This window comes from Ictalurus punctatus, chromosome 13, assembly GCF_001660625.3.
Source record: "Ictalurus punctatus breed USDA103 chromosome 13, Coco_2.0, whole genome shotgun sequence".
Classification (NCBI taxonomy): Eukaryota; Metazoa; Chordata; class Actinopteri; order Siluriformes; family Ictaluridae; genus Ictalurus; species Ictalurus punctatus.
In genome coordinates, this window is record NC_030428.2 from 3,741,937 (window position 1) to 3,766,244 (window position 24,308).

General features: G+C 39.4%; 1 protein-coding gene across 1 annotated transcript in view; it reads left to right on the forward strand.

Moving 5' to 3' along the window:
* LOC124627590 (NACHT, LRR and PYD domains-containing protein 3-like) overlaps positions 1 to 20,800 on the forward strand; it is a 107,133-nt gene extending 86,333 nt beyond the window's left edge. The window contains exons 3-5 of the mRNA XM_053685312.1: positions 18,143 to 18,316; positions 18,602 to 18,778; positions 18,911 to 20,800. Of these exons, the coding sequence (XP_053541287.1) occupies positions 18,143 to 18,316; positions 18,602 to 18,778; positions 18,911 to 18,947 (388 nt within the window). The 3' untranslated portion in view covers positions 18,948 to 20,800. The remainder of the gene's footprint in view (positions 1 to 18,142; positions 18,317 to 18,601; positions 18,779 to 18,910) is intronic.
* Positions 20,801 to 24,308: the final 3,508 nt, after the last annotated feature.

A 24,308-nucleotide genomic window follows, 5' to 3' on the forward strand; every position in this document is an offset into this window, starting at 1 on the left:
ATATGTATTTCCATATCCTTCCTGACGGCTATATATATAGGCTCTATTTCACACTCTGATAACTTACACATTTGAACGTCACTAATTAATTTAAAGAGAGAGAGAGAGATTACAACTAGGTTTGTCATTTTAGCTGTTATTTATCTATTATCTATATCAGAACCAATGGCACCAAAATAGACAATTTCCTAAAATAGGGCTTACAGTAATATTGTTGTCATAATTACCAGTATGCAGAATAACGGCATAAATGATGAAGAAATGCCAGTATAGAGTGTTAGATGCTTGGGATTACAATTATATTTAGCTGCGTTTTGGGTACAGTGTTGCATATAAAAATAAATAAAGGTCAACTCAAAGATTTTTAGACTTGCATAATTACATGGCTATTACAACTTGCTGTCTAAAACGATCTATAAATAAATCAATAAATAAATAGTCCACACTTAGTCAGTCAATTTTTTTAAGTTTTAGGAAAATATAAGATGTAAATCAACTCCAGATGACTTGAGTGCATCACTGTAAATTAACATGAACTTCTATTTGTCCCTCTCAATCTTTATTAACATTTTACATTAAAATAAGATGAATTTAAAAATAAAGTGAAAATGTTTTGTGCCAGACTCCACTGATCACCTTAGATTAAAACAAATAAACAGGTATGTTTGTGTTACCGAACAAGACTTGAACAGGAAGTAATAGCAAGAGGGAAGTCTTTATTTGATACTTAGGCAGAGAACATGGAACGGAAACAGTAACTGAACTAAGGCTTGAGCACTCCTTAAACTAAGACATGAATGTTCTTTAATCCAAGACATGAACCATCTTTAAACTAAGACAAACACTCCTTAAACTATGGTAGGAAACACTCATCTAACTTAGGCATGGCATGAACACTCTTAACTAAGGCATGGCATGAACCCTCAACTATGGCCCGACACGAACACTCAACTTGCTTGGCTTAGTGTTGCTTTGCTGGAACTCTTTAGCGTTATCTCTCTTAGTCACGAATCGTGTGGGTAGATTCGGTTTAGCTCAGGTTAATGCCGCGCGACGTGCGCAGCAAAACGAGAGGTTTAAATAACTAGTCACCACTCTCTTAATTGCTGACAGCCGGCAACACTTGACTCAATGGTAGTGTCCATGCGCATCTCAAGCTCGTGTTCGTGCACGCTGTCGCCTCAGCGCCCTCTGCTGGCGCTATCGTGACAGTTTGTTTTAAATTGTTTTTGTTGTTGTTTTCTGCATCATTCGCCAGTCCTAAACTGTGTAAATTTTGTATGCTCAGAAACGATATTTTCTAAAAATGTTGTCTTCAACCTGAATGTATTTTTTTCCAACATCCATACATCATACAGAATTCATACAAGAGGAAAATATGTGAAAATATAAAACAGTCTGGATATATTTACATTTACATTTATTCATTTAGCAGACGCTTTTATCCAAAGCGACTTACAAATGAGAAAATGTGACTGAATGTGGCAGATGTGTTAGAATTGTAGACATTTTATGTATGTGTACATATGTGCATGATTAATGTGTAATCCTTCTGTCGAGAAATGAGCAGACTGTTGTCTGTGAAATAATCGATACATTTATTGCATATATGGTTGAGAAAAACACTGTGATGTGTATAAAATTTCTACACTCCCTCGATAATGCATGATAACGTTTGTGTTCTTTTACTGAAATAAATATTTTGACATTTAAGACCATCTGAGTTATTCTTTTGTGGAGGCTAAAGTGTCGATGAAGAAAGTGTATTACACACCTTCAAATGCGGGGTCTTTTGGTGGTAAAAACGTTTAAAAGACGGCGTTTTAAAAGAAACGGGTTCGTTTAACAGATAAACAAGTTTCGGATTGGCTCGACGGCGAGGATGCTTACACGCTACACAGAACTGCACCGTTAAAATACAAAAGAAATCGTGTTTTTGTTTATGGTACTGATATGCAGTTTCAGGCCGATCTGGTCGATATGTCTGCATACGCCAAGGAAAACGACAACGTTCATTTTCTGTTGACGCGCATAGACATGTTTAGTAAATATGCGAGGACTCAGGTTTTAAAAAAATAAATCCGGCGTCGAGGTGTCTAAAGCGTTCCAATCTATACTGGATGAGGGCAGGGTGCCCCGTAAACTACAGACAGATAATGGGAAAGAATTTTTTAATAAACATTTTCAAAGCATGACAAAAAAGTACATTTTGCAACAGCCACCGATTTAAAAGCGTGCATCGTCGAACTGTTCAACAGAACATTAAAAGGGCGGATGTGGAGATATTTAACTGCTACAAACTCCAAACGCTATATCGATATTCTACAAGACATCACGGACGGATACAATGCCAGCAATCACAGGAGCATTAAGATAAGACCTATTGATGTGAACAAAGAAAATGAATCTGCCGTGTATAAAAACCTATATGGACCTAAAGACGGGTCCACCGTAACCCCCAAATTTAAATATAAAGTCGACGACATGGTTAGAATTTCTAAAGTAAGATGTCCGTTCAGAAAAGGTTATAAAGAAAACTATACACACGAGTTTTTCACTATAACAGAATGCACATCACGCGAACGTCCCGTCTATAGGTTGTGTGATTATGACGGCGATGTCATCGATGGTGTTTTTTATGAAGAGGAATTACAAAAAAATATTTGTGAATGTTTTGAAAACAAAACATTTAAAGTGGAAAACGTTTTAGACAAGAAGAAACAAGGCAGAAAAACATTGGTTTTGTCACAATGTAGCTGGCAGATGGCGCTGCGGCGACGACGTGCACGTAGTGCTGGAGAGCACTCGTGTGCACGAACCAGAGCGAGCACATGCTCGCGCGTTACATAGAGACTTTGTTTACAAAGAACATGCACGTTTATTTCGGTTTGGTTTCCACCCTGTTCAGTCATTGGTTGATTTTCGAGGGAGTGTAATGATTGGTACCAGCTGTCAGCACTCGAGGAAATCACAGTTGTTTTTTAAACCCCTCGCGTTGCTGTGCATTTGGTGCAGTATTATATATTGATTGGGGGTAATAATGCCTCGTGGTAATGTTTCCATGTTCTGCTCTGGTTTTGTGTTTCCTGCCATAGTCCTAGTTAAATGATTTTCCATGTCTAGTTTCGTGTTTCCTGCCATAGTTAAGTGGCAGGTGAGTATTTGTTGAAGTGGGTAATTGTGATAAGCAGTAGTGGTTCCAAGTCTTGTTTCAAGTTTCATGCTTCAGTTCGAGTTCTTGTTTAGACCTTGGTTCCTGTTTGCTTGTACACTGAATGTAGTCAGAAGACTTTGATCCTGCACTTACTTCCAGTCCCAGTCTCGTTACGTAACAGGTTTTGGTTAGATGGCTCGGATGTGTGACTACCTACCAAAAGCTTCCTTAAGAAAATTACCGTCAATGCTGATGATCAACACGCATAATTCAACACTCCCGGGTGAACACTGGTTAGCCATCTACATAAACAAGGTTGGCGTGGGTTTTTTTTTGTTTTTGTTTTTTTTGGCAGCTTTGGTAATAAACCGATGACTATCGTTTTCTGCAGAATATCAAAAGTTCTCTAAACTGCAATTCTAGAGTGGTTCAGCAGTACAAGTCCAAGATTTTTCATTTTTCATCATTGTGTTTTTTCTCAATCCCATGGTAAAGGGGTATGATTATGACCATGTGGTTTTATACTGGTGATTTTATTCAAAATGACCAGATGGTATCTGTGTTTTATGAAAACTAAAAGTTCATTGTAACAAATGTTTTGAAATGTATTCATTGTGTTCAGACAGGTGAAATGTTTGTCTAATACTAGATTTTTTTTTCAATAAAAACAAAATGGATTTCTTATTCTTTTGACTTTTTATTATACATCCAGCAATACAGATAATATCATAAACATTAGATAACTCATGGATTTAAAAACTTAGCCACTGACTCACGTCAAGAGTGGATGATTTGAATAGTGGGCCATCTGAATAATTTGATTGTGTGCTCTGCAGTATTTTCTGTTTTTTTTTTTTTTTTTTTTTTTTTTTTTACGCTTCTTAGACGAGATGGTTATAGGGAAGTCAATTTGGTTTTGAAAGAGTTAATTGCGTGTCTGACATAATGGTTTGGTACCCTTGAGTATGGTATGTTTAAAGTAGCAAAAGCCTCCAGAAATTCAAGCCAGCTGACAGGTCTAGAGACATCAGAAATCTTTTGCGGTGCCGTGATGCCTTTAACTAAATCAAGTTGAATTGCCGAGATAGGGCCCCAACGGAGGTTCCCAGTCGTCCTCTCTTGATGTACAGATCATGCTGTCTAAGTCACTGTACAACAAACTTTCGCCCAATTTGTCCATCAACTCATACAGCTCTAGATGTGAATGAGGTGTTGTAAAAGCCCCAAGAAAGATGTTGATGTCATGAGTCTGACCCCCTTTCCCATCCACATAACACCACCGAATTAGTACTACGCTGTCTCGCACGAACAAAAAGTGTTTAACGTCATAATCATCGCTGAATATATGTTGTGTAAACTGGTCCGGGTCCGAAATCTGTTCTGTACACGGCAAGTTTTCACGCATGGAGAAACGACCCCAAAGTGAGTTCAGCAGAAGTTTGTTAATAGAACGCTGTGCTGGGTTATGACTTATCTTATCAACATCCATCTTAATCCCCTCTTTCTCAACGTAATCTGAGATGTAGGATTCCTTGTCTGCATCTGTCGCAATGTGTGTGGGGAACTCACTGGCCTCTTGTTTGTATTGTAAAAATGTTTTAACATGATCACAAAACAAAGTTTCTGACCATTGTGGAAAATGCCACACCTCGTCCACTTTATGTTTACAACATAACCCTTTTACACACCTTTCAACAGCTCGATGCTGACCCAACAGCCTGAAATCGCTCTTTCCTCATCAGTATGGCCACACGGGCCATACTGCTGTTCTGCGCATGTACGACAGAGTGGAAACATAAGCTTACCACCAGTCCTATAGGGAAGGATGGGGTGAAGCAGTTTTCGTGGTGGCAGCACTGTAGCCTTGACAAACCCATAATAATTTTCAAGAGGTACAAAATCCTTGAAAATTATTTGTGGATGTCCTATGGGGTAACATTTTTTGGCCTGGCAAAAGGGATACAAGCTTGTAAAGTCGACATATCTTTTTTTTTTTTTTTTACCAATGTCGGCTTTGTGATACAATTTGTATTCATTAGTATGACCACCAAATAGAGCGTTGCACGGTTTCAATCTTTCTGGATGTGTGTAAGTGGACATAAAGGCCATTATAGCGACATCGGTCTGTTTAAGATTATTCCAATCACACTCCCACATTACCTCAACATCCAGACCATACGCTTTTTCCAATATTTTGATTTTGTCATCAAATTGTCTTCTGAGCAAGCCATAGGGCACTTTTGATAATGGATGTAAATGTTTGGGGTTATAATGACAATCATGCCCCTGAAAAATACAACTGTTCAATTTGAAAGCATATTTGATGCCATCCTTTTCATAATAACCATCGAGATGGTATTTTCCAATCACCAGCTCACCGTGGTTTATTGCGTGCTGAATGTTTATGCCACGTGTTGTTTTGACATATTCAAGCCATTCAATGGAAACGGTTGAATATGTCATTCTTTTTTTGTGTATGCGTTGTTATGGGTCAGAGCTAGGGTGTCTTTTGATAGGAAACGGGTTTTATACACGGCCATGCAGCACACTGCTAAAGTGGTGAGAGAGAGGAATAGTTTGTATATATTGTAACCTTATTTTTGACAGATCTAGGTGACAGATCTAGATCCTGATAGGTCAAAGGGGTCAGGATGCACGTTGGTTTAGTGGTTAGCACGTTAGCCTCACACGTCCGGGGTTCGAGTCCTGCCGGGGCCATGTGTGTGCGGAGTTTGCATGTTCTCCCCGTGCTGTGGGGTTTCCTCCCCCAGTCCAAAGACATGCATGGTAGGCTGATTGGTATGTCTAAAGTGTCCATAGTGTATGAATGGGTTTGTGTGTGATTGTGCCTTGTGATGGACAGGATACACCCTGTCCAGGGTGTATCCTTCCTTGTGCTTGATGCTCCCTGGGATGGCTCCAGGTTCCCCATGAAGTGGTAGAAGATGGATGGATGAATGGATATTTATGCTGGCATCATAAAAAATAGTTATGTTAAATCCGGTTCCCATGCATTCCAGATACACACAGACACACATGTTCTCATGTATAGTATGGTCATGTCTATTCCACACACATACACATCCAACCAAAAATATGACACACACACACACAGACACAGAGACACATGCATGCATATGACCCTGTCTATACAAGCACACACACATCCAACAAAAATATGACACACACAAGTTCTTTCCTTTCACATAGATTGTGAAACACTCCTGAGTTAGGCCTAGGTCAATGGTTCAATTCCACACACAAACAAACACACACGCATGCACAGACACCACATACATTGCACACATGCATACATTCCAGTCTACAAAAGTCGAGCACTCTGAGAGTCAGGCCTAGGTCAAAGGTCAACCCCGTGAAACCCCGTTCCGATGTATTACACACAGAGACACACGCATGCATACGACCATGTCTATAAAAGCACACACACATCCAACTAAAAATATGACACACAGACACACACACACACACACACACACACATAAGGCTGGTGAAAAAATAAGCAAATGATTAATAATGAATTTCCATACACATCCAGCCAAAAAAATATGACACACACACAAACACACTTTCTTTTCATATTATTTAAAAGGAATTTAAGTGATATGTACTTAATTACCATAATTATGAACACAAGTTGTTAAGTTGACAATCATTTTTAAAATTACGTTGCTCCATTTAGATTTTCTCCAGTAGAATACAGCCTTTTAATCCAGGAGAAATGACTAACTAACAATAGTAACTAAAATCCAGTGTGATTTACAATACAAATCTCATACCTAACATCTCTGCAGGTTTTATAGACATGCACCTAATGAAATGAGCAATATAGATACAAATGAAACACTCTGTGTCTACTACTTATCTCTCTCATAGAACTATCCACAGTCCAAAGGCTGCTAATTCTGCTCAAAGAGCAAACTGACTACAATGGAGCTAGAAGGCTATATGTTTGAATGACAAAAGATTAAAAAATAAATAAATAATTGATCAATACATGAAATTAGATTACACAATGTAGTTGACGTTTACATGAATGAGTAGAAATGTAATAATGCTTTTCTTTCCTATAACACAAATGAAAAGCCCTCAGTAGATGAGCAGATTTGTCAAATGAAACTTTTTCATTCTTTTCCACTGCTACAGTACACTAAAGAGTAGATTTTCAAATTACACTGCTAAATATGACTAGCATTAGCTATGTGTAGTAGTGCAAAATGGTCCATCAACTGTATTAGCAGGTGTAGCCTATACACGAGCCCACTACTGGTCATATCACAATTGAGAATATTCCCAAATTCACTGCTTTAGTAGAATTTATTTGTAAATGAAATGATACTCACACTGAAACGTCCTTTGTATAGTATTTGTTCAGTCTACAGGTCCGCTAACACAGTCTTAACTGTCTGAATTTGTCCAGACATGTTAAATAGGTACGGACTTGACATTAGTGACTTGAAGTTATCAAGCCTTAATTTTGTTAAGCTACTACTTTCTTCTAGAACTCAATTAATAGACCGTGTATGGTAGCACTACTTGTATTGTTCTCTGTTGGATAGATTGCTTTGCTTGTATTCTTTCATTTGTAAGTCACTTTGGATAAAAGTCTCTGTTAAATGAATAAATGTAAATGTACAACAACTTCAAGATTTCAGTTTAAATTACACACAATATTAAGTTGATATAATTATCAACATTATTATATCAACACATCTCATCAGAACGATGTTTACAACTTTAAATATTTAATCAAATCAATGTTAGATTTTTTATCTTGCAATCACAAATTTAATTAAATTGTAGTAATAGGTCCCTGAATGACTTTTTAGACAAAAGCATTGTGATTATTTCTGACTATGCGTTTCTAAGACCCTGTGTTCTCTGTTTTCTCTCTCTCTCTCTCTCTCTCTCTCTCTCTCTCTCTCTCTCTCTCTCTCTCTCTCTCTCTCTCACACACACACAAACACACACACACACACACACACACACACACACACACACACACACACACACACACACACACGCGCATATCCCTGTCTAACACTCCTGAGCCAGGTCAAAGATCATCACCAACCGTCATTATCTTAACAGGTGTAGATCAAAGATTAATATCGGTGGGTCCCCACCCTTAATGTAGTGTGACAAATGTACATACCCTCCGTGACTACATTACTTAAGGGTTAAACATTTTTATTTTGTGATGGCAGCAAGACAAAACTGTTGTACATTGGGTATCTGGTGATTTTAGAATTAGGCCTAAACTGTCAAATATGTTTTGTGAATGGCTTTGTCAGGCAAAGAGCACATTGGCATGGAAAGAGAAAAGTAGTAATATAGATTTCAGCAGGACTGACCTGCTTGAGCTGAGTGAATGAAAATCAGTAAACTAAAACACTTTATTAGTAGTATTTACGTTTTTGTAACGTGAAAATACGCTGTTATATTTTTACTGTTTAATGTTTTACTGCAGAATCACTAAAAATCCACCATTAAATATTGTTCATTTACACACACACACACACACACACACACACACACACACACACACACACACACACAAACACACACATACATACATGCATATCCCTCTCTAACACTCCTGAGCCAGGTCAAAGATCATCACCAACCATCATTATCTTAACAGGTGTAGGTCAAAGATTAATTTCGGTGGTCCCCACCCTTAATGTACTGTGACAAATGTACAAACCCTCCCCCTCTGCCAGAACTGGAAGAAGGTGAAGGTGAAAGTCAGCAGCTCCATTTTGTGTCGAGGGGAAAATAAACCATTTCAGGAGTAAAAACACAGTGAGTATCTAAATCTAAAGCTATAATATATAAACACACTGAATCTGATCTGTATGTAGATCTGTATCTCTAAACACTCAATAGTTTAAAGAAGAACTAAACTTTGGTTTAAGGTGTTTAATAGCAGTGAATATATCACTGATCTGATCTAAGAACAGTTTAGAGAAATCATTCACTGAGAGAAGAGTAAAAAGGACTGTGTAATGTGGAGGAGAAGAGCAGCGTAGCTTTGAGTCAGTGAATTCTACAGGCTTTAAGACCCAGCTGAGTCAGTTATCTGTGATTGGGACTGCTGACATCAGTGTAATTCCTGAGGTATGGGGCGTGTCTCCTGTTTGAATAAGTGTGCAGACTGTAGCTGAATTAAAAAGATGGAATTATTGGTGTTTAATGAGGAACACATTGTGTAACAGTGCTGAGACAGCAGAGTGTTAATTATTGCTGATATTTCTGTTGTAATTACAGAATGATGGAGGGAAAGAGAACAGACTCACCAGAACCCAGCTGTGTGTCCATGAAGAGTGAGGAGTCAATGGGACTTCCATTTAACTTCAGAGACAGAGCCAGTTCTCCTGATGTGAGGTCAGAACAGTGAGGTGTTTTACAGCAGTGTTCCACCTGATCAAACTCACTGGTCTCGTTATGAAGCTCTTCATGAGCTTTATCAGGTGTTGAAGCAGTAAAACACTAAAGTGTGCAGTGCTGCAGCTCTCGGACTGGTAGTGAGGAAAACTGCTTTAAGAGTTCAGTTCAGCCTGCAGTCCCTGAGCTGGAGGGTCTGTGGTGCTACACAACAACATTTACACCTGGGACATTAATGACTAGATCACTATTTTATTCATAAACATGTTAGTGTCAGTGAGGAAACCCTGAAATCAGTGTATTGTGTTAAGAGGATAGTGTTAAATATCTGTCTCTGTATGTATTAGTGTGTTGTGCAGCTATGAATACATATAGTCTATATTACATCATGTGTTTTATTTGTTCACAGACCACAAAAGAAGAAATCAAACATCAGCAGAAATCAGCTGGTCTCCATATTCAAGGTGTGTGTGTCTTTTTAATGTGTGTAACTTGTGTGTGAGTAGGTTGCAGGTTTTTTATTTAAGATAATGACAGTTCACAAGTTTATCGATGTGCAGCAGCATTATGGGTAATCAGACAGAATTTCAGTTGTAACTGTGGTAATAGAAAGAGACCTTTCTTCTTTTCATAAAATAAAAGCATCTCTCAGTGTGTAACATTATAATATTGAGATGTGTTCCTGTGTGTTTCTAACCAGGAGCTGGAACACAAAGTCATCACTCTGATAAAGAATGAGCTGAAGAGGTTTAGGAAGCTCCTGAGTCCAGATTACCCAGCATGCATTGAGAGGGAGGTGGAGGATGAGGAGGATCTGCACAGTGTCAGAGAGGGAGTGCTGAAGATCACACTGCGCGTCCTGAAGAACATGAACCACAGATCTCGCTAACACACTGCACAACAGTAAGAGCTCTGAGTCATGGCTTTATTCCATAAGGTTCAATTTGGAGAGAGGAAATAGTTTTAGATATGAACACCTTTAGTTTGAAGTTTGAGTTTAGTATCATGTACATCTGGTGCTTTTCTGTTCTGTTCGTGGTCCAGTTTGTGATTACTCTGTAAAGTGGTCCTGTTCCTTTAATAATATTTAGTCCATGAATCAGGAATGAACAGCAGCATTTGAAAGTATTTTACATGTTATATTGTGCTCAGTGATTTTGCATTAAAACATGTTATTACTTTCTTTATTAGAACTCACCTCTGTGTATCAGCAAAAGTTGAAATCCAGCCTGAGAGAGAAGTTTAAAAGAATTAATGAAGGAATCTCACAGCATGGAAGCTCAGCACTTCTGAATGAGATCTATACAGATCTCTACATCACAGAGGGTTGGAGTGGAGAAGTCAATAATGAACATGAGGTGAGACAGATTGAGACAGCGTCCAGGAGACCAGCAACACAGGAGACACCCATCAAATGTAACGAGCTCTTTAAAGACAAGTCCATCAGAAGAGTGCTGACTAAAGGAGTTGCTGGAATTGGAAAAACAGTCTCTGTGCAGAAGTTCATTCTGGACTGGGCTGAAGGAAAAGCAAATCAGGACGTCACCTTCATGTTTCCACTTCCCTTTCGAGAGCTGAATCTGATGAAGCAGAGAAATCTCAGTCTGATGGAGCTTCTTCATCACTTTTTCCCAGAAATGAGAAAACTAGAATTACTAGACTCCTACACAGTGGTGTTGATCTTTGATGGTCTGGATGAGTGTCGACTTCCTCTAAATTTCCAGAAGAATGAGAGATTGTGTGATGTGACAGAGTCAGCCTCGATGGATGTGCTGCTGACAAACCTCATCAAGGGGAATCTGCTTCCCTCTGCTCTCCTCTGGATAACCTCTCGACCAGGAGCAGCCAATCAGATCCCTCCTGAGTGTGTAGACCAGGTAACAGAGGTACGAGGCTTCAGCGATCCTCAGAAAGAGGAGTACTTCAGGAAGAGGATCAGTGATCAGAGCCTGACCAATAATATCATCACATGCATGAAGTCTTCAAGAAGCCTCTACATCATGTGCCACATCCCAGTCTTCTGCTGGATCTCAGCCACTGTTCTAGAGAGAATGTTGGGTGAAGCTGAGAGTGGAGAGGTCCCCAAGACTCTGACGCAAATGTTCACACACTTCCTGATCTTTCAGATCAAACACAAGGACCAAAAGTACCATCAGAAATGTGACCCTGATCCTCAGCAGACCAGAGAGAGTATCCTGGCACTGGGGAAACTGGCTTTCCAACAGCTGGAGAAAGGAAACCTGATCTTCTATGAAGAAGACCTGAGAGAGTGTGGCATTGATGTTGGAGAAGTTGCAGTGTACTCAGGAGTGTGTACCCAAATCTTCAGAGAGGAGTTTGGGCTTCACCTGGGGAAGGTGTTCAGCTTTGTACATCTGAGTGTTCAGGAGTTTCTGGCTGCTTTATACACATTTCTCTGCTTTATTTTTAGAAAGACAAATGTCTTAGTGGAGCAACGCACTGGACTTCTCCATTTCTTCAGAAAGTCAACCATGTCTGATTTCCTCAGGAGTGCAGTGGACAAGGCCTTACAGAGTGAGAATGGACACCTGGACCTGTTCCTCCGCTTCCTTCTGGGTCTCTCACTGGAGTCCAATCAGACTCTCTTACGAAGCTTAATGCCACAGACAGGAAGCAGCTCTCACAGCAAACAGGAAACAGTTGAGTACATCAAGGAGAAGATCAGGGAGAATCCATCTCCAGATAAATCCATCAATCTGTTCCACTGTCTGAATGAACTGAATGATCATTCTCTAGTGCAGGAAGTACAGACTTACCTGAACAGTGGAGGTGACTGTCTTCTCAGTGGAACCAGACTCTCTCCTGCTCAGTGGTCAGCTCTGGTGTTTGTGTTACTGAACTTAGATCAGGAGCTGGATGAGTTTGATTTGAGGAAATATGACCGATCAGAGGAATGTTTTTTGAAGCTGCTGCCAGTGGTCAAAGCCTCCAGAAAAGCTGAGTGAGTATTTTTATTTATAAATGTATTATTGCATGGTTTGTTATTTTAATGTAACACTGAACTGCACTGTTTGGATTAATGCTTGTTAATAGTTACTCTAATCATCTTTAAACAAACCTCTGGTACTGTTACAGAAGATTGTTTCACTTTTTACACTAACACGTTACGTCTGCCCTGAGATCTGGGCCATATGGACAAAACCTTATATCTCCATTTATTACCTTTTCTCTAAAACTGATGAAAATGATCTCTACAAAATAACTGCATGTATTCATGACTGCTTTTTGATCATTTTGTGAACTAAACACCAGTGAAAGGCACTTTTTCTTTTCTCCTTTTACTTGAAAGACACATTGAACAGAACGTCACAATTGAGAACAAGAAAAACATAACACTGTCACCATGGGAACAATATGAATACAACATGTGACATTGTGTATGTGTGTGTGTGCGCGTGTGTGTGTGTGAGAGAGAGTTAAAAGTACCGGAGCAGTCTGGCTGTGCAGCTACAGTAAATATTAATTTATTTTAGACATTTTAAAGCTCACACATCTGATGTTATTTTTATTTATGCTATGCTAACAGAAAGAATAAGTTAATATTACCTGTCTTACATTTTATTGTCTGTTTCTGTTTCACCAACGAAATATTTCCAAACAAAGCCACAGCATGTCCTGCTCCTTTTTGTTCAAACGCGAGATTTTTTATTTTATTTATTTTTTAGTTGGAGACCTTTTAACACATACTTTCATTAAAAAATGGTTTCAAGTATCAATAATAATAAAGCATTTGTTCAAACAAAAAACATCTGTTTTCAGTCCTTTAAGTACCATTGTAACTGATAATAATAATAATTTATTATTATTATTATTATTATTATTATTATTATTATTATCAGTTACAACGATCCTTAAAGGAATGAAAACAGAAGGGTCTTTTGTTTGAACAAATGTTTTATAATAATAATAATAATAATAATAATAATAATAATAATAATAACAGTACTGATGTGGTGTCCTGTCCTCTGACTTCTGTGTGTAAGAGAAACACACACACATTTCTGTTACATGGTAAACTTTCGCTGGATTATGGCTGTGTTTGTGTGTTCGAGGTCAGAGTTCTGATATTTCATAATTTCTCTTCCAGGCTGCGGGAGTGTAATCTGACAGAGGAAAGCTGTAGAGTTCTGTCCTCAGTTCTCAGCTCAAACTCCTCCAGACTGAGAGAACTGAACCTGAGTCACAATAACCTGCAGGATTCAGGAGTGAAGCTGCTCTCTGCTGGACTGGAGAATCCACACTGTACACTGGAGACACTGAGGTACACACACACACCAACAACAGTAATAATAATTATTATTATAATTCAAATAAATGAGAAAATGGCACTGAAAATTCACCCCCATACGATTAATAACAATAAATAAATAAATAAATAGATAGATAGATAGATAGATAGATAGATAGATAAATAATCGACCAACAATTCGATTGTGAAAATAATCGTTAGTTGCAGCTGTGTGCTTAACTGTTGGTGAGCAGGGGGATGGGAAAGGGGCGGAGTTTGAGCTCCCTGCTGGACAAACAATTCACACCTCTCCACGAAAACATTGAGACAGATAAATCAGAGAGCGGAACTAAAGCTTTTTTGATAGTAAAACACCGTATACAACTGCCACAATAAAATTATAACATTTAACCCAAGATCGGACTTGTATAAACGTTTACTACCTTACATTACCTACATAGACGGAAATCCAGTTCGCTCGCGGTTTTATAAATCATGCACATTTCCATCGGTATAAAGTCCATCAGCTTTATTGAAGAAAACAAACGCAAAGTTCCATATTTAATCACAAATGTCCTCTTCAAAATGCATTGTGTTTTGATATCCCACTCCTCTGGAATTTTAATAATTAGCCATAAACTGAACTGAGACACATTCTAAAAAAAACTAATCTGCTTTGGCTATGCTGAACAACCCGCCTCCTAAATTTTAATCGGGCAATCTAACTTGACTGACACCCACATGGACCAATTGTAGATACTTCCAGCTTTCAAACAAGTCCAAACTCGACATGATTGACCAGTCAAAGGCTGAGAAAATCAAACGCGTAATCAGCACAACCAAACCTTTTACGCGTGCAACCATTGGTCTTGAGTTGTGTGTCAGCGGGTACAGGGCAATCAGCACAACGCTACAGGGCCGTGCAGAGAAACTATCAGTAAATCGCAGCTCCGCTCTAGCGGTCTTCCTGCAAGACTTTATACAGCAGGTTTTTGCATGTTTGGCAGTTTTTTTCTGATCGCTAGTTTTCTACTGGCCACTCGTGTGTCTATCATTTGAGCCATTAGGAGAGCAAGTGCTCCTTCACCTGTGGCTCTTGCACTATTTTTAATAAACATTATATTTTATAAGTATGTTTCAGACTTTTTGTGTGTGTGTGAAATTACACATTGTGTAACAGTTCATGCTACTGCCATTTGTTTTGATTTTGTGCCATTTGGAGGTTATTTTGTGCCTTTAAAAAAATGTTTGCTATTTCTAGAAGTCTGCAATTTTTAAAGGCTTTGTGCCATTTAGAGAGGTTTTATGTCATTTAGAGATGTTTTGTGCCATTTAGAGAGGTTTTTTTTTTTTTTTTTTTTTACCTGTGTTTGGATAATACACAATTTTAGTGGTTAGAGATAACTTCCTCATAGTTTGGGTATTCATGGACAAGTACTTGGGGCATCTTTGAGACCAGGAATGGGGTTGATATCAACATTTGCTGTGAAGATATAACAATTGTGTTAAAAGTAAATATTTTTTTTATAATTTAAAAAAAAAAAGAAAATTCTGAATATATTGCCCCAGGTAGGCTAGGTAAAAGAAGAAATACTTGAAATAACTGCTAATTCGTAAAGTCTTAAGTATCTACTTTCATATGAGCCATTAATCACTACTGTGTTGTGTGAGATCACAAAACAAATCAATGCTGAACTCAGGTATGTGTTCATACCTGCCGGTGGAATGAACGTAAGTGTTGGTGCTTAAGGGGTTAATAACATTACAATATTAGTTTATTGTTTATACACAGGCTGTTCATTTTATATTTTTATCCTGACATTAGAACCTTGTATTCAGGTAAACACTTTATTTCCCACCTGATGGAAACACCTCATTTCACAGTCAGGTAAATAAATCTAACACTTCATCATTTCTCTTCCAGGCTGTGGAGGTGTAATCTGACAGAGGAAAGCTGTAGAGTTCTGTCCTCAGTTCTCAGCTCAAACTCCTCCAGACTGAGAGAACTGGACCTGAGTGACAATAAACTGCAGGATTCAGGAGTGAAGCTGCTCTCTGCTGGACTGGAGAATCCACACTGTACACTGGAGATACTGAGGTACACACACACACACACACACACACACACACACACACACACACACATATATATATATATATATATATATATATATATATATATATATATATATATACATACATATATATACATACACACACACACACACACACACAATAATAATAATAATAATACAACAGTAATAATAATAATAATAATAATAATAACTTTATTTATCTAGCACATTTCATATATAAAATGCAGCTCAAAGCGCTTCACAGTGGAAAATAAAATAAAATGACCTATTTTAAGCCTTTTTACAAGATGTAATATAAGTCTCAGGTGTCCCCAGAATGTGTCTGTGAAGTTTCAGCCCAAAATACCCCACAGATCTTGTACCCTGCTGTAAATGCCCCTTTTTGGGTGGAAGCAAAAACAGGCTGTTTTTGGTGCGTGTCTCTTTAAATGCAAATGAGCTGCTGCGCCCCGCCCCCCTTTCCCCTTTTCCCCTCTTTACTCCTACTGGTCTCTCGATCGCTCTAAAAAAAAAATCGAATATCCAGGATATTGTATATAATTTGCAGCTGTCAGGGAGCCGCTATCAGTATACGGGAGACTCCCGGAACTTCCGAGAGAGGTGGATGTCTGTTTATGATGTTATTTATTTTTATCTTTCTTTTCATGTTACACATGACGCGGACTCGACTGTACTCAGAAAAACTACCGAGTCCAAAATGTCCGAGTCCGTATCAAGTTTGAGTACAAATTTACTTGAGTGTGTGACAAGTCCGAATTTGTTCATAATTCGACTCGAGCACCCCAACTCCAATATAATTCACCCTCCCACAATTACTGCAGGTTATAACACAAAAACAAGCATAACATACCGTCAGTCCCCCGCCATGCCTTCTTCAGCCTTTATCTTCTACGTTTAACTCTTAATTCTGGGCTATGTGTGGTTTTCCGCCGTGCGTTCCGGTACCCGGAGAGTCCCAATGAACACACTGACACATATGCTGTTCACAGAGAGTTCTCCGTTTATTATTGCAAAACAGGAGTTATTTATACATGGAGATAAGAAGCAGTGCATGGGCGTTTATACTAGTGCAGGTACCAGACAGATTTCGACAAAACACACAGCACATAGTGATAATACAAATTAAGTCATGTGTCAGCTATAATACAGGATTGCAGTTTGATCAGCTTATTCAAAGAGGTAATTCCCTTCACATACTCATATATACTAATAGTAGTTACAGTTAAAAGTGATAGGTTAGTTAGCACAAAGAGAGATCAATCAGAATGTGCGCTGTGTCACTCTTACCACATCTGCCACTTGCTTCCTCGGTTTATTATCGTGGAAATTTAGACAAACACCAGTAGACTCGTCCTCTCAGATGAAGTAGTTTTATTACAGAGAGATGAATACAGGAAGAAGAACGAGTGCACTCGTCCAGTGTTGATGCTATTTCCCCAAGCTCCAGTTCAGTCCAGAACTCCTCCATAAGTGCCTGATAAATGTGAAAGTAGAGGACAGTGAGGTGTTGGTGGAGAAACACTGGGTTGAGGGTCAGAATAAAGAGCAGATAAAGCAGCTATGCACATACATAAAGAGCTAGCTCTTGTGCTGAGTGGCCATGCCATTTAACTCCAATCCAACACCTCATCAACATTTTCTCTCAACATCCTGTAAATGTTCCATAACATTACATTTTAATTTGCACATTAAAGAGTTCTTGTGTAAATGCTCCTACACACTGTTTATGAAGAAATTAATTCGTATCCAGTGTGATAAATGAGGCCCAGTGTTTTATATGAGTAAAACATTCAAGTGTGTATTTTATATGGTGTGGATTAGCATTGTTTCTGCTGTTGTGCTTTGATTTTTCTCTCTGTGTGTGTGTGTGTGTGTGTGGTATGTGATTTGTATGTGTGTGAAAGTTAGATTAAGCTCCAAAGAACAATGAACTCCAACAGTTTTAGCGTCTCTGTGAAACTCAGCTTTGTGTTAATGCTGAAATATCTACATCACTTCTCACATCAGAACAAAGTACATTTATTTCTACAGCGTGTAGATCAGTGTACATTACACACACATTTACTTTAATAACATGCCAATACTAGTTTATTGTTTATACACAGGCTGTTCATTATATATTTTTATCCTGACATTAGAACCTTGTATTCAGGTAAACACTTTTGTTTCCCACCTGATGGAAACACCTCATTTCACAATCAGATAAATAAATCTAACAATTCATTATTTCTCTTCCAGGCTGTGTGTGTGTAATCTGACAGAGGAAAGCTGTAGAGTTCTGTCCTCAGTTCTCAGCTCCAACTCCTCCAGCCTGAGAGAACTGAACTTGAATCACAATAAACTGCAGGATTCAGGAGTGAAGCTGCTCTCTGCTGGACTGGAGAATCCACACTGTACACTGGAGACACTGAGGTACACACACACACACACACACACACACACACACACACACACACACACACACACACACACACACACACACACACACACACAGAGAGAACAGAATTTTAATAAACACAGCTACATCCAATTTCCATCTGTGGTGATTGTAATTGTAGTGATGTGATATATTGTCATTGCTGTGTGTGTGTGTGAGAGATGGGGAGTAAATGTTCTGTATATAAAGAGTTTGTGTAGTTGATGTTTTCAGAGCTAAAACTGAGTGTGTTGAGTGTGAGAAGGTTTTCTTTCTTGTAGGATGTATAAATCCAGTATTGCAGATGAAGGTTGTGCTGCTCTGGCTTCAGCTCTGAGGTCAAACTCCTCATCACACCTGAGAGTACTGAATCTGAATGGTAATAATCCAGGAGAATCAGGAGTGAAGCTGCTCTCTGATCTACTGAAGGATCCACACTGTAAACTGGAGACATTATAGTGAGTTGCTGACTTACTGTCTCTTTACTCTACTCTACTGTATCATACTGAATAATGTGTGTGTGTATGTGTGTGTCTGTTGGTGCTTATGCTGATGTTGTGTGTTTACACTGATGCTCTTCTGTCTTTCAGCATTAACTATAATAAACTCACCAGGACAGGCGCATGACAGGAGTCTCACCTCAAACCTCTTGTCCAGGTTAAAGCAGTTTTGGTGAAGAGTTAGAACCCGTCCCACATTTCCATCAGTTAGTGAGCTGAATCATTAAACTTAAAGGGACAGAGCAGATACAAAGCCAAGAACAGGCAGAAGGTCATACACAGGAGAAATCAACACACATAACGAAATATCTGCTGTAACACCAAAAGAATTTGACCTCAATTTATACCAGTTCCCGAAGGCAATTGGAGATTTTGGTCATTCACCGTAGGACCAATTGCCCTGACTCAGTAGCAATACTACCCCCTGGCACTTTAGTGTATTGTAAGAATCATTTTCATGGTTGCCGTAAGATTCAGGATGATTGGCGCTCCACTGTGTTTGAGATTGTGACCTACATTGATGAAGTGGGAACGCTGTATAAGATCAGACCACATGGAGAAGATGGCCCCATTAAAACTGTCCATTGCTCAGAACTTAAGCCTGTTCTTACCTGGCAACAATATTCCAGGTAAACCAATGGGTCAGGTCTACTGGCCCTTTCCAGCCCCAAGAGTGAGTAGAGCCAGAAGGACCTAGAATTGAGATTATTCACAAGTGGCCATAGTCCACACGAGAACGGGTGCAAGGAACTCTGAGGGTCAAGTCCACCTTGATTCTAGATCTCAGCCCTCAGTGCTTCAGTTTAGTCCAACAGGGGTACAAAATGATTACTCTCTTATGAGTATAGGTTCATCTTTAGCATCTCAACCCCAGGTGACCACACGAGAGCAAGAGTTGAATTTAGAAACTTCTCTTGATCTTCATATAGCTCAGTCACTTGATCAGTCAGGAATGGGTTTAGTTTCTAGGCCATCCTTTAAGCGTTCTACTCATGGGACTCTCAGTGTTCACTGGGATGGTGACCATTAAAGGTGGGGGTGAATTTGGCAAATTTGGTTGGAGGCACTGTTGCGCATGCCCACTAGAGTGTGCACTGATTCTTTATACACAACACTTCCTGTCTATAGAACCATGTCCAGTGCTTGAACCCTGTGCTACACTGTGATTGTTGGTTGCTAGAAGAACAAGTTCTGTTGACTTCAAATGTGTGTTATAAATTTATACCTACCTGGAGAGGCTATTAATTTGGGGGTTTGGTAGCGTGTACTCATAATTTGTCTGCATCGCATTGATTGTGTGTGGGTGTGAAGAAAAAAAACAAAACAACCAACAATACAATCAACCCATATTTACATTTACTCACTTAGCAGACGCTTTTATCCAAAAGGACTTACAAATGAGAAAAAATACAAGCAAAGCGATATATCAAGCAGCGAACGATACAAGTAGTGCTACCATACAAGATCCATTAACTGAGTTCTAGAAGAAGCAAAGTGCACAGAGTAGAGGTGTAAGTGCAAAATTTAATTTCAATTTTGTATTTATATATTTATCTTGTGGTTGTTGAATGTACCATTATAGATTTAGTTCCCCTTTGCTGTTATAATATCCTCCACTCTTTTAGGTAATCTTTCCATTTTATTTTGGAGCATGGCCTTTGGGATTTGTGTATTTGAGCATGCATTTCACCTCCTGAAGAGGAGACTAAAGGGGGAAACCCCTCAAAACAAACAACAACTGAAAGAAGCTGTGGTAAAAGCCTGGAAAAGCATCACAAAAGAAGAGTGCAACAATTTGGTGATGTCAATGGATCGCCGCTTGATTATTTATTGCAAGGAAGGGATATGCAACCAAATAGTGTTATTTACTTTGATTTCCTTGAAGACTTTCTGTTCCAATATTTTTGCTCACCTCAAAATGTTCTAAGTTGTTTAACACATCTAGATGTATATATCAGGAAATTAAAGCTTCAATTTTGATCTATTGTCTCATATTCATCTTTTGAACTCAAACCCAAATGTCCAGCGTATAGCAAAAACAAAAGAATTCCAATACTTTTGAAGAGGACTGCAGGTATGGCAAGGTTGACTGAAGACAGGTGGGGCTGATGGCCACTGATTATGATTAAGACAGTGCTCTCTGCCTCCCTCTAGTGATGCAACAAGTCAGTTGTCTACTTACACCACAATCCATTACAAAACTACAGATTCTTATTCCTATTTGGTGTTCAAATCTTCACAAGGAAATGTGCAATGACTTTTTACAACTATGGATTCACCACAAGAACATCAGAGATCTCCCAACATGCTTCACGGCCTACAGACATGGACGCCATGAACTACACTTCCCAGAACACACACTGCCTCTTTCTCAATCACCGGAATTCTGATCAGGCACACACACAGGCGTATCTACGGGGCAATCAAGGTAGGCAATTGCTTGGTGCCCCACATACTGAGAGGGCCCCTGAGGGTCGAAAAAATGAACCTGTTAAGCTTTTGCTGATACTGGAATCAGAATTAAATTTTTGGACCCATACTACTGTTACCTTCTCAGTACTGAGCTTGGGAAGAAATCACACACCCAGAATTCAGTGAAATATTCTTAGTTTAATGTTGAAATTATCAGAGTATATATATATATACACGCAGAAAGGTGGAAGAGTTAGATCGTTGCTTAACTAGTTGCAAAGTTTTTAGCTATTCAGTTTATTGTTGTTATTGTTCAGTTGCAAACATACAGCTGTGTATCATCAGCATAACAGTGGAAACTAATTCCATGTTTACGAATAATTTGACCTAGAGGTAGCATATATAAAGTAAAAAGCAGTGGGCCTAAAACAGAACCTTGTGGAACACCAAATTTAACCTCGGTATGCGTGGAGTAGTCACCATTTACATCTATGAACTGATAATGATCGGTCAGATAAGACCTGATCTAGTATACAAGTTGATGAATTTGCTGAAGAGATTAATGAAGCTAGTTTGGTCTCTCTAAGAAGAGTAAAACATTCTAAACATTGATCTGATAGTTATATTATCATCTACAGGGTTAGTTATAATACTGTCTGGTTTTAATTTAATAGCATAAATGTCACATCTAATATTTAGATGTTAAATATCCGATAACACCGTGGCGTAGCAGGGGGTGAAACAGAAATATCCTCCGCGGTTCAATCCCAAAATCACACATCTAGTGCACTAGGTAGGGTGCGGAAACCGTTACTGCAGACTTCATGTAGCGCATGAATATAGGGAAGAGAGCTTGATTTGGGATTGAGCCTCTACAAGGTGCAGTGTAGTGTTGTATAGTGTAATGTAGTAGTGGGTCAGTGTGGAGCGCCCCCTGGCGGAATGGAGCATGCGCACTCGCTGAGTAACACCGAGGGAAGGATACTGTCACCATACAAGCTAACTGTACTGTATATAATAAATCAGATAAAACATTTAATTAATTGTTAATTAAATATTTTAACCCATCTCATTTCTTACACGTTTTCATTACTGCCTTTTTTGCTCTTAAATGAGTAACGGTTGAGTTTCTAAGCACAGTATTGAGCAAATACGCACGTTACCTAGCTTCCACGCTAATGAGAGGACGTTCTAATAATTCAATAAAAATTTTTTGTATTTTGTACTTATGTCTTAATAATGATTCCAGTATTAGCCAATCAGATGTGGCCACGTCATCATACTGGAACTAGTTAACTGTGTTGCTGTTTTTGCTAAGGCAGTATGCTCGTAGGCTCCGGTGTGGATGGTTGTTAACAAATCCATCAGCATTGGGCAAGAGCATAACTCCATTGTTGTATGTTTGTGTTTAATAACTAAGGAAAGTTCCTGCAACGGATTCTCTTTGTGGTGTGTTTCTCTTCACGCCTCCACTGACACTTATAAGCCAAGACGAAAGCACAACAACTGTGTCAGAAGCTGAGCGAGAAAGAACTTCATAGTCAGATTGTGAGTCACTGGGATATCCTCCGTGTAGTGACTTTATTATTCGACTGACCTTATAATCACTGCGAAACGCGATGTGAAGCAGTATTAAAGACTGACGTGCCATGTTTTTTTTTTTTTGCACTATCTGTAAATCCTAATTAAATATATAAACTAAAATAAAAAGGAAATTCCAGAGAAGTTTCAAGCTCGATGTAATACAGCTTAGACATGAGTGAGCAAGAAGGTGAACTTGGAGTATGAGCCGCTCCAGACCTCCACACTGGCTACAGGCTGTGCTGTCACAACAAAATAAACAACTCCAATATAACATTTAACCTCTACTCCAAAGATTGGAAGTAACAGAGGCTAGTTTGCTTGCTCTCACACGGCAGCCCCTTGCCAGCACGGTAACACGTGGTTCCCATCCACATGACACTATCACACTTTCAGCTGTCCCTGACAGAACCCACATGACAGACGGTGATGTTACAGAGCCTTCAGATGCTGAACAGCTTTTTGCAGCTGAACTCGCGGTCATTGATAGACACGTAGAGCCCTGCTAGTCCAACTTCCTCCACACCTGGCCCGGATGTGAGACCCAGAAGCCGTGTGCAGGGAATCAGCCATTGTAATGGCTCTTTCAACTTCGGTTCAAACGTGCACGCACCTTCAACTACTTCAGCATCCACCAACCACCTCACAGCCCCTCGTGGTAGAGCTCCAGATGGACCTAAAGTTAAACTTAACACATATGATGGTAAAGATGACTAGGAGTCCTTCATCATTCCTTTTGAGCGAAGTGCTGGCATTTACAGATGGGGCACAGTGGAGGGTGTAGATAAACTCCATGAATGTCTACGGGGAGCTGCTGTCTCTCTGCTGCATCTCCCACACGTTGAGCAGCAAGCAGAATATGGTCACGGCGTACATGATGAGCAAAAAGATCGTCTTCTCGTTCGGACGTGAGACACAACAATCCACGACGTGAGGGCACGGTTTGCTCCAGCACACGTAACGAGCCGGGACGGCGAAAAGCATGTACTGACCAATCAGGACGCATATTTCTAAAGCGGACCGAATGACCAGCTGGACGACATAAACCCTCATCAGTCCGGCTTGCTGGATTCACTGCCGGCCGTCGTGTCGCACTTTCGTACCACTTCCCGTCACACTCTAAGGTGTGCTGTCGCTCTGGCTTTCCTTCAACCGTGCTTTCTCGTTGACGGCGTAGCCGAGGTACACCAGAGAGGGCGTGGCCACCAGAACGATCTGGAATACCCAGAAGCGGATGGGCGGTGAGAACGATCCGGAACACCACGTGGACCGTGAGCCACATTTTCCCCAGAAATGTCGTGTGGTTGTGAATTTCCTCTAAGAGGCAGGTTAAGAAGCTCCAGCTCATGGTGACTCAGACCCGGAGTGACTCCGCCACACTGCACAAAGAGAAAGAAACGAAAACAGACAGAAAGAACACAAACTGTCACATGGGTGATGTTTACTGTTTACGTGGTTTAACTGATATAAAACTAGCAGTGACGCACAAATCGTC